Raw genomic sequence first — 13166 nt, forward strand, 5'->3', positions numbered from 1 at the left:
GTGGTTCCATAAGTCCAGCATGCATTATATATATGTATCTATTTTACTCTACCGAGTCGCGCTATAGTCGGACGGGTAGGGAACCTACTGTGCAACCACTGACTAGTTGAGTTTTACCAAGCTCTACGTGACCGGGTACGATTCTACCGAGCCTAATGATAGTCGGGTACATTTTTACCGAGCCTATTACGACCTAGTACGATATGAGGATGATGATGCCCACAAAGGCGAATGTTTTTAAAAGCTTATATATATGTATCATGCATTTCATGTCAGTAGCCCTCAGATGTTACAGTATGTATCTTCTCTATCTTTATTTACATTATTGTTCTTATTTATACTTTTCTGTCTTACATACTCTATACTTTATTCGTACTAACATCATTTTTACCTGGGGACGCTGGGTTTCATGCCCACATGTCTCGATAGACAGGTTGACGGTCCTCCTAGTAGGCTATCATCTCAGCAGAAGGTGTTGGTGCACTCTACTTGCTCCGGAGTTGCCTATTTGGTCAGTATTCCTTGGACACTTATTGATTGGTATGGTGATTGGTATGGCAGGGCCCTGTCTCGACCTTTATGATGTTTATGTACTCTTAGAGGTTTGTAGATATATGACATATATATGGATACTTGTATGGCCTTATCGGCCTATGTTTTAAGTGTACAATGATCATGTCGGCCTTATAGGCCCGTATGTCACATCTATAAGTTTGTATATCATGTTGGGTCGTCTTATGTCGAGTATTCCCTTATGTTTTATTCTGGTTATCTCATGACGACCCTTTTGGCTCATTTACACATGATTGTGTGATAACAAAGATATGTTACGTGGGTACTCGGTTGAGTAAGGTATTGGGTGCCCATCGCCTCCCTCCGATTTGGGTCGTGACAGAAAATATATAGATTGTCTTCAAGTGAAAGTTATTGGATACCTTTATGCTGAAATTTGGACACGAACCTTCGTCAATTCAAGAGTTATATTAGTAAAAGAATGAAATGTACGAAACAAGCTACAATTACAAAGTTCTTCCATCCATCTTGAAAGAAATTATTTTTCTAAGTAGCTTTAAAATGTCAGCCTTAGAGTTAAAATATGTATAAGTTTAGTTATAAATTTATTAATAATGTATTAGCTTTCTTCAACATTTAACTAGTGAAATATGCATATCTTTTGAGATTTTAAATTTGAATAGTTTTCTTATCTTTTATATACAACATTAAAAAAGAAAAAGTAATTGATTTCTCGATCATTTTTATCTATAACAACCAAAAATTATTGAAACGTCAAATGATGTTATAGGTGTACAATAGTCATTTACTATAAAAGTCAAAAAATATCGGAACAAGCGAGGCTTTTATAGAGAGGGCTGACTGTATTAGAATATAATTGTGCATTTTTAGTGCTCAATTAATACTAATAAACTGTCATTTCCTTTATACTCAAAGTTGTGGCAGTATTTTCAAAAATTAAATAGTCAAGTGTCCTTTTATTTTATAAATGCCATATCTATTTCAAAGCCTAAATGACAAATGTCTTAGCCATTCTAGAAGCCTATAATAAGTGGCAAAAGAAGTATGAAAAGTGGCAATTGCATGAAAAATTCAAGACAAGTGTATAACACTTGTCATGTTTCAAACCTCTCTTAAAGCCTATAAATAGGCATTCAACTTAGGCAAAAATCATCACCAACTTTCCTTGCCTTTTCGTTATGCAGTAACTTCTCCTTGTTGCCTTTTTAAATAGCTGAATTTATTATTTAATTTTGTTGATTCTTATATCCTCTAAATAAATAGAGATGGGCTTGTTTAATCCTGGGAAAATACTTCACATTACTGAAATAGTTTCTTAGAATAGTGCCCAGCACGACTCAAGCCAATTCGCGTATCTGTTTATAAAGAATATTATTGCAGTATTATTATCATTATTTTTCGGTGTCATTTCCCTACAATCTAAGAAACTATGGCAAGTATTACTACTGCGGAAATTTTTTATGGTGCTACCAATTTTGGTATTGTCTCTGCTGCTACTGTTCCAGTTGTCCTGCCAGATATCCATGGTGTTGCAAATACGTTATTGCATCCACAACTTTGGCAGACAATAATGTCAAAATACAGGTATGTAAATAGACATGGTTACATATCCAATGCTAATATTAAAATCTTCAAGAAAAATGCACCTCAATGAAGAGAAGAGTTGAGATAAATGACAATCTCACTAAGTCAAAATTAAATTTGACTAAAGCGGATAATATAATTGTTACGGTTATTTTTCAAATAAATAATGTGGCCAATGTGAGAAATTGGGTGATAGACTTTGGTGCTACTAGGCACATTTATGCAGTCAAAAATGAAATTTTGTCTTACACCCAAGTTGAGGAAGGAGAAGAAACTATTTATCTTGGTGACTCAAAAACAACTTACGTTCTTGGGAAAGGAAAATTTTTTCTCAAACTCACATCTGGTAAAACTCTAGCATGAAGTGGTGTATTGCATGTTCCTAATATACAAATCAATTTGGTTTCTGTGGGATTATTAGAAAAAGTTAGAGTGAAGGTTTCTTTCGAGAATGATGAGGTCGTATTGACCAAAAATAATATTTTTGTGGGCAATGAATATTGTAACCATGGTTTATTTGTGCTTAATATTTTTAATACTAGACATAAAAATGCATCTTCTTCTGCTTATATGGTTGAGTCAATTTCTTTGTGGCATGCTAGACTAGGACATGTTAATGTCGCGTATATAAAGAAAATGCAGTCACTAGGATTAATATCTGGTTTAGACTCAAATAATATTGACAAGTGTAAAACATGTGCTGAAGCCAAAAGTACTAGAGTGACTTATTTTTCCGTAAATAGAGAAACTTAATTGTTATCTTTAATTCATACTGATTTAGGTGATTTGAAGCAGGCTATGACTAGAGGTGGTAAAAGATATTATGTGACTTTTATTGATGATTATTTTAGATCTACTAAGTTGTATTTTTTTAGAAATAAAGATGATGCTTTTAATGCTTTTATTTCTCATAAAACAGAGGTTGAAAATCAACTTAGTAGAAAAATTAAGAGAATTAGATCTGATAGAGGTAGAGAATATTTATCTTTGAAAGAATTTTGTGAAAAGAATGAAATAATTCATGAAGTAACTCCGCCTTATTCACCTGAGTCAAATGGAGTAGCTGGAAGGAAAAATCGAACATTAAAAGAGATGATGAACTCTATATTAGTTAGTTCTAATGCTCCTGATAATTTGTGGGATGAAGCTATTTTATCTGCATGTCACTTACAAAATAGAATACCACATAGAAGAACTGGCAAAACTTCATATGAATTGTGTAGGGGTTAAAAACCTAACTTGAAATATTGAAATATTTAAAAGTGGAGGGAGTGCCTTGCTTAAGTTCTTTTGCGTGAACCTAAAAAGAGTAAAATAAGTTCTAAAACTGTTGCTTGCTTGCTTATTGGATATGCTGAACATAGTGGTACATATAGATTTCTTATTTTAAAAAGTGATGTGCTTGATTGCAATACTATAATTGAGATAAAGAATGTTGAGTTCTTTTAATATATTTATCCATTATCTAATAAAATTTATCATACACCTGCTGAAATAAATAGTGAAATTATCTCTAATAAGGAACTGAGAAGGAGCAAAAGGCCTAGGAAAGAATATTTTTCTTATGGAAATGATTTTCAAACTTTTCTTGTCGATAATGAACCATCAAATTATTTTGAAGTTATATCTTCTTCAGATGCTAAATATTGTAAAGAGACAATAAAAGTTAAAATCGATTCTATTTTGAAAAATAATACATGAATTTTAACTGATTTACCTCCTGGTGCAAAGCCTATTGGTTGTAAATGGATTTTCAAAAAGAAATTTAATCCTGATGGATCTTTAGATAAATATAAAGCTCGGTTAGTAGCAAAGGATTTTCTCAAAAATAAAATAAAAATTATTTTGATACATTTGCATCAGTGACTAGAACTTCTTCTATTTGAGTTTTAATTGCCTTAACTTCAATCCGTAAGCTTTTTATCCACCAAATGGATGTCAAAACTGCTTTTCTAAATGGTGATTTAGAAGAAGAAATTTATATGGTTCAACCTGAAGGCTGTGTCATTCAAGAAAATAAAATTTATAAATTAATTAAATCTCTTTATGGCCTTAAACAACTCCTAAGCAGTGGTATGAGAAATTTGAACAAGTCTTACTGAGAGACTGTTTTTCTTCAGTGGAGGTGGATAAATGTGTTTATACTAAAGTGGTAAACAATGATTATGTGATAATATGTCTGTATATTGATAACATGCTTATATTTGGTACAAGTTTAAATATTGTGCAAATTACTAAATTATTTTTGTCTGCTAATTTTGATATGAAAAATTTGGGTGAAGTAAATACAATATTGGGAGTTAAAGTTATAAGGAGTGAAGATGAAATAATGTTGTCACGAGAACATTATGTTGAGAGACTTCTTAAGAAGTTTCAATATTTTAATGTCATATTTGTGAGCACTCCTTTTGATGCTAACTCTGAGTTGAAAAAGAATAATGGTGATCCAATTGCTCAGTCTAAATATGCGCAGATTATTGGGAGTCTGATGCATTTAATAAATTTTACAAGGCTTGATATAACCTATATTGTGTGTAGACTGAGTAGATATACTCATAATCCCAACAGAGATCATTGATCTGCATTAGATAGGCTAACGAAATATTTGAGAGGAACCATGAATTATGATATCCTATATAGTGGATTTTCTTCTACCTTAAAAGGGTACAGTGATGCAAACTGAATCTCTGATTCAGATGAGACAAAACCCACTAGTGGTTATATATTCACCTTTGGTGGTGGTGCAATATCGTGAAAATCAGCTAAATAGATGATCATTGCTAGATCGACTATGGAATCAGAGTTTGTATCTCTGAAGTTAGCTGGTTCTGAGGCTGAGTGGCTAAGAAACTTCTTAGCTAATATCCCTTTAATAAAGGACGTATTGCCTCCTGTGTCTATACACTGTGATTGCCAAGCGGCAATAGCTATAGCAAAGAATAAATCTTATAATTGTAAAAGTAGACACATGAAATTGAGACATGATGTCATAAAACAACTGTTGAGACATGCAATAATTTCCATTGACTAAATGAAGTCAGAGATAAATTTGGCTGATTCTCTGACTAAACCTGTGGAAATAAAATTAATTCTTTAAATCTTAAAAGAGATGGGGTTAAGGCCGACATATTGTCAAAAGAGATGGGGTTAAGGCCGACATGTTGTCAATAGAGATGGTATCCCAACCTATGTGATTGGAGATCCCATGAAGTAGGTTCATATGGGTAATAACAAGTCGATATTGGCTCAGAAGCACTAAAATAGAGTGCTTGACTGCTACTAATTGAGAGGCTGAGTTATAACTCTTAATAAAATTTATAGTGCTTATGGATGGTGTATTTAAAAGCAGTATACACTTGATAAATTCACCTATATGAGAGAGGAGTAAGCCGCTCCTATGAGATTTTGACCTAGTCTCTAGAGCTCTCATGAATAACCAGGCACGCGCATGGCCTATTGGGCGCAAAACCGCGTTGAACAGCAAAATTACCGGGGGTCAAATGTGATTGATAAAATCTCTGACTTACAATAAGAATTATTGGTTCATACAAATATTATATTTTACCAGTAATTCTGTGAGTTAAATCTTATTGGTCTAAGTTTGGTTCAAAGTTCACAAGACACCAAACCTATTATATTTGGACCATGCAAATCCAGCAAGTTGTTAATTCCATTCCTTTCTCCCTTTTCTATAAATTTTTGAAAATATGTGGGGATTGTGGCAGTATTTTCAAAAATTAAATAGTCAAGTGTCCTTTTATTTTACAAATGTCATATCTATTTCAAAGCCTAAATGACAAATGTCTTAACCATTCTAAAAGCCTATGATAAGTGGCAAAAGAAGTATAAAAAGTGGCAATTGCATGAAAAATTCAAGACAAGTAACACTTGTCATGATTCAAATCTTTCTTAAAGCCTATAAATAAGCATTCAACTTAAGCAAAAATCATCAGCAACTTTCCTTGCCTTTTAGTTATGCAGTAACTTCTCCTTGTTGTCTTTCCTTCTCAAAATTAGTAATCTATCTTCTTTTGTCCCCTTTTTTAAATAGCTGGATTTATTATTTAATTTTGCTGATTCTTGTATCCTCTAAATAAATAGAGATGAACTTGTTTAATTCTGGGAAAATATTTCACATTGCTGAATTAGTTTCTTAGGACAGTGCTCAACACGACTCAAGCCAGTTCGTATATCTGTTTACAAATAATATTATTGCAGTATTATTATCGTTATTTTCCGATATCATTTCCCTGCAAAAGTTGCTTATCAAGTTTGTTGCCAATTATTTATATCAAATTATTTATATCAAAATACTATACAGTAAACATTTATATAACTGATTTATTTGAAACTGCCGTATAATTATTTTTATTTTGTTGTACTATATAGTCGGAAAGACTTTTGCGTGGCAACTAGCAAGGAAGGAAAAATTCCTCTCTAGACTAATTTCATTTAATATTTCTTTTATAATCTGTATTAAATATCGATATTCTCGCGTACACATTACGTCCCAGTAGATATTTAAGATGACACGAAAATGATGTCAAAGACACAAGATTTGATAACGTCGTATTCTTGTCACTTTGTTAATTAACCATGCCTCTCTAGTTGATTTGGCAAAAAATTCCTAAATCTCAATCACCTAACAAAAATGGGCCAAACTAGCCCGATCACTCTAATAACAATGATTATATTGACGAAAATATTGTAGTAAAAAAATAAAGAGATATATAAATGTCAAATTATTAAGGATTTAACTTATATATATTGATAATATAAAAAGTTTATCACGGTAAATGTAATTTAATCTATAATAAGTAATTAATCATTTTTACTAGGTTACCAATTAGTATTTATCATAAAAATTTACTTGTAAAAGTAAGTACCTTATAAGTAATCTGATTATATAAATAATTTTAGACAATTAATACATGAAAGTTAAACTCTATCAATGAATATGCCATAATTACTTTGCTATGGGCATATATGGATAATTCTTTTCCTTTTTCTTTTTTCTTTTTTTTGCCGGGAGGGGGGGCGTAAAGAGCAAGGTAACATTAATTATTTAAATTACAAAGATCTTTTGTCTCATTAGTGGAAAATATGAATATGATATCCTACTTATCTTTACAATATTAATTTTCAATATGTTCTTAAATATTTCGATCATGAGATATTTCAGAGTTGTAATTGTTTATTTAGTTTAGAATGATCCATATACTCAAGTTTGTAAACCATATATGAACTTAGTTTTGCTCATAAACACATTAACTTAAGACAAAGCAACTCACTAAAGTTTAATAGGTAGCTAGATCTAAACCTAAACTAAAGCTGGTTCGCGGTCTTCAAATATTTTTAATTTAATCTAGAGATGTTAAAGCGTACGTATATATGTGTATTAGCGAAATCGCCTTAATTCATTGAATATATATATATACTTTTACATACAATTCAAATCCTTTTAATTGTACTGTTATTCCTGTTTTCTCCTCGAGTATCCGACTGTTATAAAAAATTTCTGACTCTCACATGGATCAATGGCTAGCTAGCTAGATTGTACAAAACTAGGGTTCTAAATTGCACAAGTTGCACCTTTCTTCCTATTTTCCCTCTTCATAATAATTATTTATTTTAACTTTCACATCAATTCAACATACAGCTAGATGCATGCATATGGTACATGACCTATGGTACAAAAATTATGCACAAGTTGCAGCCCTGTTCCTGCTTTCCCTAAAACATCTGGCTGCTATAATTGGAAGGTTGAATTTTTTAATAATGCTCAACTAGTCATTTTTTAAAGATTAACTATGTGAAAAAAGGGAAAATCTTAACTTTCTACGAAAATCTCATGACAATTAGTTAAAAATTAAACGACGATTCATGTTGTTGTTTTCATCTAATAAAACCCTATTTTCCCACTTTTTCATGTATTTATCCGTGAAATATAAATATTCGTGTGAATAAGTTTTTATCAATATAAACCGTCACCCTCTTCTATAGGTGATGTCATCTCAATATCATCATTTACAATAAAACCTGCTTATTAACTAATTTTGACGAGGTTTTACTAGAAAACTAATAAGATTTTCTGTTCTTCGACAATTTTGAACCTAATATTATTGACTTTATTCGTGCCACATAATTCTCAAAAATCAAAAGAAAATCCCAAATTTTAAGCTAAGGATACGATAGCACCATGGTTTAGTCTTTGAAGGAAAGTCAAAACGTTAAAACCAAGAATAGTACCATCAATACAAAGAAAATAAAGAACTTTAATTTATATTTTCGGGGGTGTAACATAATTTACTTTAGTGACGCTTAAAAAACATGAAAGATATTTCAAAAGCTTAGTAATTTATCACAGTTAACTTGACAGTAAATTTATTAAATAAATAAAAAAGAAAGAATTTTAAAATTTGTGTTATTGAATCTAGTATAATATTGTATAAGTATAAAACTTTTAAGACTTGTTATCTTAAACGTCAGTACACAGCATTGGTGTGACGGTAAAATCTTTTTATTAAAAAAATTATAGAAATGTGTTATTTTTTTTAATAGATTAATAAGAAAATAGTGTCAAACAAAGTGAAACTAAAAGATTTTTTTTTTCAACTTTGAAACTTTTTTAAGCTTTTGAAAAAAATGGAAAGTCTTAAGAGTTGTTTGATTCTCTTTAGTCATTTAGTCTTTGGAACCGAATTTTCTTCTTTTCTCCTTATATCACGAACAATTTCTATAATATTTCATTTACTTATTTATACATCAAATTGAACTAGGGAAAATCACAAAAATAAATAATAGATAAATAAATTAGAAAAAAATGTCTAATTAAGAACAAGATAAATAATCTAGTCCTTTGATTCTTTGTCCTGATTTTTGTACTCATCCAACTCTTGTTCAAGCTTCTCAATTTCCTTATTTTTTTCAAATAAATTTTCCATCAATCTTCTATTCTCTTCTTTCAATTCTTCAAATTGGCAAACAATCTCTTCAATTTGTGTTTCAATTGCCTCATCACTTAACTCAAATGCACTTTCCACAACCCTAACAACTCTCCATAGGCTAACTACAACAAGTAATCCTCCACCTTTTTTTTCCAAATAAGTTTCCAAAAATAATGCCACCATTACTACTATGCCATCTAGCAAGTACCCCGGCCTACGAAAAAACGCACGTCCTAGACCTACTACAAGGCCTATACTTTTCAAAAATAACAATCCCAAGATTGCTATACCTGTTCGAAAAATAGAAAGATAAAATTAAAATAAGGCTTTGAAGCATGAAAAAACACGATACTTAAAGCAATATTGCATGTATATTATTTAGGAGAGTGGAAAAATAGATATTTTTTCAGGAAATAACAAAGTATACTACAAATTAACTTAGCAACTTCTCAGAGAAGGGCTGAATTTATAGAGTTTTACGAAGCTTTTCAGAATGTTTACCATAATCATGTATAGACATGTTCGTTTATATTTATAGGACTTAAATCAATATTTTGCCTTCTGATATGGATCACTTCATATATATTACTTCTCCCGTTTCAATTTGTTTGAACTTTTTCAAAAAAGACTAATTTCAGTATGAAACTGGACGTAGATTCTCTTGAGCTTTTTGAAATAAATTTACATATTTAGAAACTAAGTACTTACATAAAAAGTATTTCAGTCACTAGTTAACAATTTAAAATATTAAAAAACTACTGGAAAAAAATCTTGTTTGACTCCTCAAAATAGTAATTTGTTCATTCTTTTTGAAAAAATAGAGTACAAACTATCTAATCATACCTGCCCAATGGTACCAAACCTCTTCTATTTCTTGATTTTTCGTGTTCCGATTTATCGGGCCGGAAATCAAAGAGGAGGAGAGTTCAAGACTTGTGAAAACGAGATCGATTATAAGCAAGACAATAGTGAAAAGTCTAACAGGTATGGATTCTAAGAACTTGGTTAAATGTTTTCGCCATTGTTGTTTGGTTGGTTCTTGTTTTGGATTCATAACAAAGAAATGCCATCTTTGCCTTTTATCCCAGATTTTGATGAGGTTTTGTATTGATATCTCAACACTTTGTATTTGTGTAGAATTTGAAGATTGTTGGATTTCTTGAGAATTCATTTGATGATAATTTTTGGGAATAAAATTTCTTTTTGTTGTTGTGTGTATTGAGAGTCTAGTTTCAATTTAATACTAGTATAGAGTCGTTTGAGAGAGGCACGTGAAATGCAAGGCTGTAGATTTTCATGTAAACTTTGCTTTGGAGTCACGTTATTAGCTATATATAGCTATTTGTCTTATTTCTTTTTTCAGTTGGAAATGCGTTAAGGATTATTCAGCTGCTAAAGCTATCTGTTTCAAATTCTATGGTTTGATGTAAGAAAAAAGTTAGTGCGAAAAAAACAGTTGAATGTGATGTCATAGAATTTAAATCCTATGGGTTTAACTTTTAAAGTTTTTAGCATTGAACACATTATATTTTTAAAGTTATTGGTTCATATCTACTGATTTTGCAATTTTAATAAATTTTTATATATAAATTTTTATTATATGTCAAAAGTTATGGGTTCAGTTGAACTCGTCGATGAAATGATACATCCGCCTCTGCATATAGGTTTGGCATCGTAACTGAATATAACGTGTCACTCTTTTAAACCCAAGTTTCCTAATCAATCTTTTACGGGCATAGGTGGATCTAGAATTTAAATCTTATGGGTTCAACTTTTAAGATTTTTAGCATTGAACACATTATATTTTTAAAGTTATGGGTTCATATCTACTGATTTTGTAATTTTAATAATTTTTTATTTATAAATTTTTATTTCGCGTCAAAAGTTATGGGTTCAGTTGAACTCGTCGATGAAACACTACATCCGCCTCTGTAAGGCCCTGTGAAAATTTTTCTAAAAATCGGGGTTCCGTGATACCGGGGCAGACGTAGAGATTAATAATAGTAGAAATTCTCAGTGGCTCGCAAGCTCGCCATGGTTCAGACTTTTTGGATTTAGCAGTGCGCTGGGGAGTTAAGAAAAATGTTGGGCCGAAATAGGCATTTCTGCGGTCGCAGAATCACTCTGCGGACCGCAAACTGGTTGCAAAGTGGGGCAGTTTTCTGAGTCATCTTGATGTCAATTTCGCGGCCATTATGCGACCTCATAACCGTTTCGCGGGCCGCACTATTGTCGCATATCCAGCCTTGTGATTTTTCGGAGGGAGGTTCTGCGGTGCACTATGCGACCGCAGAACCGTTCTGCGGTGCATTATGCGACCGCAGAACAGGTCTGCAGGCTGCATAGTGACCACAGACCAGGTCAGTTTCCTTCCAGTTCTGGCATCCCAATTTCGAAGTCGGTTCGCGGACCGCATAACCATTATGTGGTCGCATATGCGACCACAGAACCTGTTCCGGAGCTTCATTTTTTAGGTTTTTAAACCCGACCCAATTCCGTTAAAACGCATCCCATAGACCATTTTTGAGCAAAATCTAATACTTTAGAGTGTGAGAGAGAGTCCTAAAGGGAGAAAGTGATCTTTATCAAGTTACTCTTCAATTCTTGCATAAACCCTTGAAGATTATCAAGAGAAGCACCCTAGGTCTTCATCTTAAGAGGTAAGGTTCTATACCAAACTCTTAATTTCGAAAGGAAATTAGAATGTGCAATTAGTAAGGTAGTTCATGGGGATGGGGGTGCTTACCTTGCATGCATGCATTCTTGAAGTATGTGGGAAGGTTGTGAGCTAAAAATGGTAGATAATGGGTTGAAAAATGATGGAATCTTTCACAAAAGGGCCTTAGAACCTTAATGCACACCTAGTGTTTGATAAAATGCTCAAATGAACTAGAACCATGATCATTTTCCTAATTTTGATTCAATTTGGTACATTTTCAAAATAGATTGAAGTTGCTAAGATTTCCGGAATATTTTAGAGTGTAAGGAAGCTCAATTGAGGTATGTTGGCTAAACTTTCTCTCTTAGAATCGAGTTCCATATTGTTTCCGTAAGATCAAGTATGATTGGCTCAAGATTCCTAACTTCTATATTCCGAGTTATTCCCTATAAACTTGTTCATTCCGAATGAGCCTTATGTCGAAAGATAGATGTTCAAAGTATGGTTCGCGTATTAAAATGTTGTGGCTTTAAGCCGTGTTTTAAATGAAAACTAGTATACCAATTGGGTGAGAAAAACTCGATATGCCTAAGACTCATAATTGCTTATATGTGTACCTAAAGTCTTAATTGGAAGTGCCATGTTGTTTCTAATCTTTAATGATGCTTGAAAATAAAATAAGCGAATTGAAGAAATAGAGTGTGGCCAATGTGCCAAGAATTTAAGTTATGACTGTGGCTAGCAGTGCAAATGATTCGAGAAAATGCGATAAAGAATATGAAATGAGTCTCGACTCAATTGTTTAAAAACGATTTCGAAAATAGAATTGCCTAAAGGCTTTTGTACTCAATCCATGCCCATAAGTGGCTGCTTTAACTAATGCTTTGCTTTATAAATATATCAAGTGTGATTCGAGTTCTTACATACTCAGGTATCGAAATTGTATATTGTCATTTATAGGAAGGAGTATTGCAAGAATAAATGGTGTATTGATTGCTTATGATTTTGCTGTGTGCTTGTATTGATGGTCGGTATGCCCTATTGTTTAGGAAGGAACCTTGTGTGTTTAAAGTTTCCATTACTAATAAATTCGAGGTAAATGATTGCTGCAATATTCCATATGTTGATATTTGATGGTGACCTTTAAAATTGAAAGAGGTGAAAGTGTGGAATATGAAATACGGCCACCGTGCCAAGAATAAAGAATCTTGTGAATGGCCTAATGAGCCAAGGAAATATTGTTGTTGTAAGTGACTGAAAATACTAATAAGAATTTATACAATGTGAAAGATGTTGAGGTGAGTACAATTGTAGTTATGTTACCTTTGTGTGCAAATCAAATATAAAAAAAATATTTTTGGGAGCATCATTAGCAAAACCGAGAAAGGGTGGGTCATAAGGCCCACATCTGAAACTACACGTACCGGTGTAGGGATGGATTG

At 32.2% G+C, this 13166-nt stretch overlaps 1 protein-coding gene across 1 annotated transcript; it reads right to left on the minus strand.

Moving 5' to 3' along the window:
- Positions 1 to 8880: 8880 nt before the first annotated feature.
- Positions 8881 to 10260, minus strand: LOC107823182 (uncharacterized). The gene is made up of 2 exons (XM_075230353.1): positions 9909 to 10260; positions 8881 to 9355 (listed from the first exon to the last, which is right to left on the minus strand). The coding sequence occupies exons 1-2, from the start codon at positions 10234 to 10236 to the stop codon at positions 8970 to 8972; spliced, it is 714 nt and encodes a 237-aa protein (XP_075086454.1). The 5' UTR covers positions 10237 to 10260; the 3' UTR covers positions 8881 to 8969.
- Between the last annotated feature and the right edge of the window lie 2906 nt (positions 10261 to 13166).

Source organism: Nicotiana tabacum, chromosome 14 (assembly GCF_000715075.1).
Source record: "Nicotiana tabacum cultivar K326 chromosome 14, ASM71507v2, whole genome shotgun sequence".
NCBI lineage: Eukaryota > Viridiplantae > Streptophyta > Magnoliopsida > Solanales > Solanaceae > Nicotiana > Nicotiana tabacum.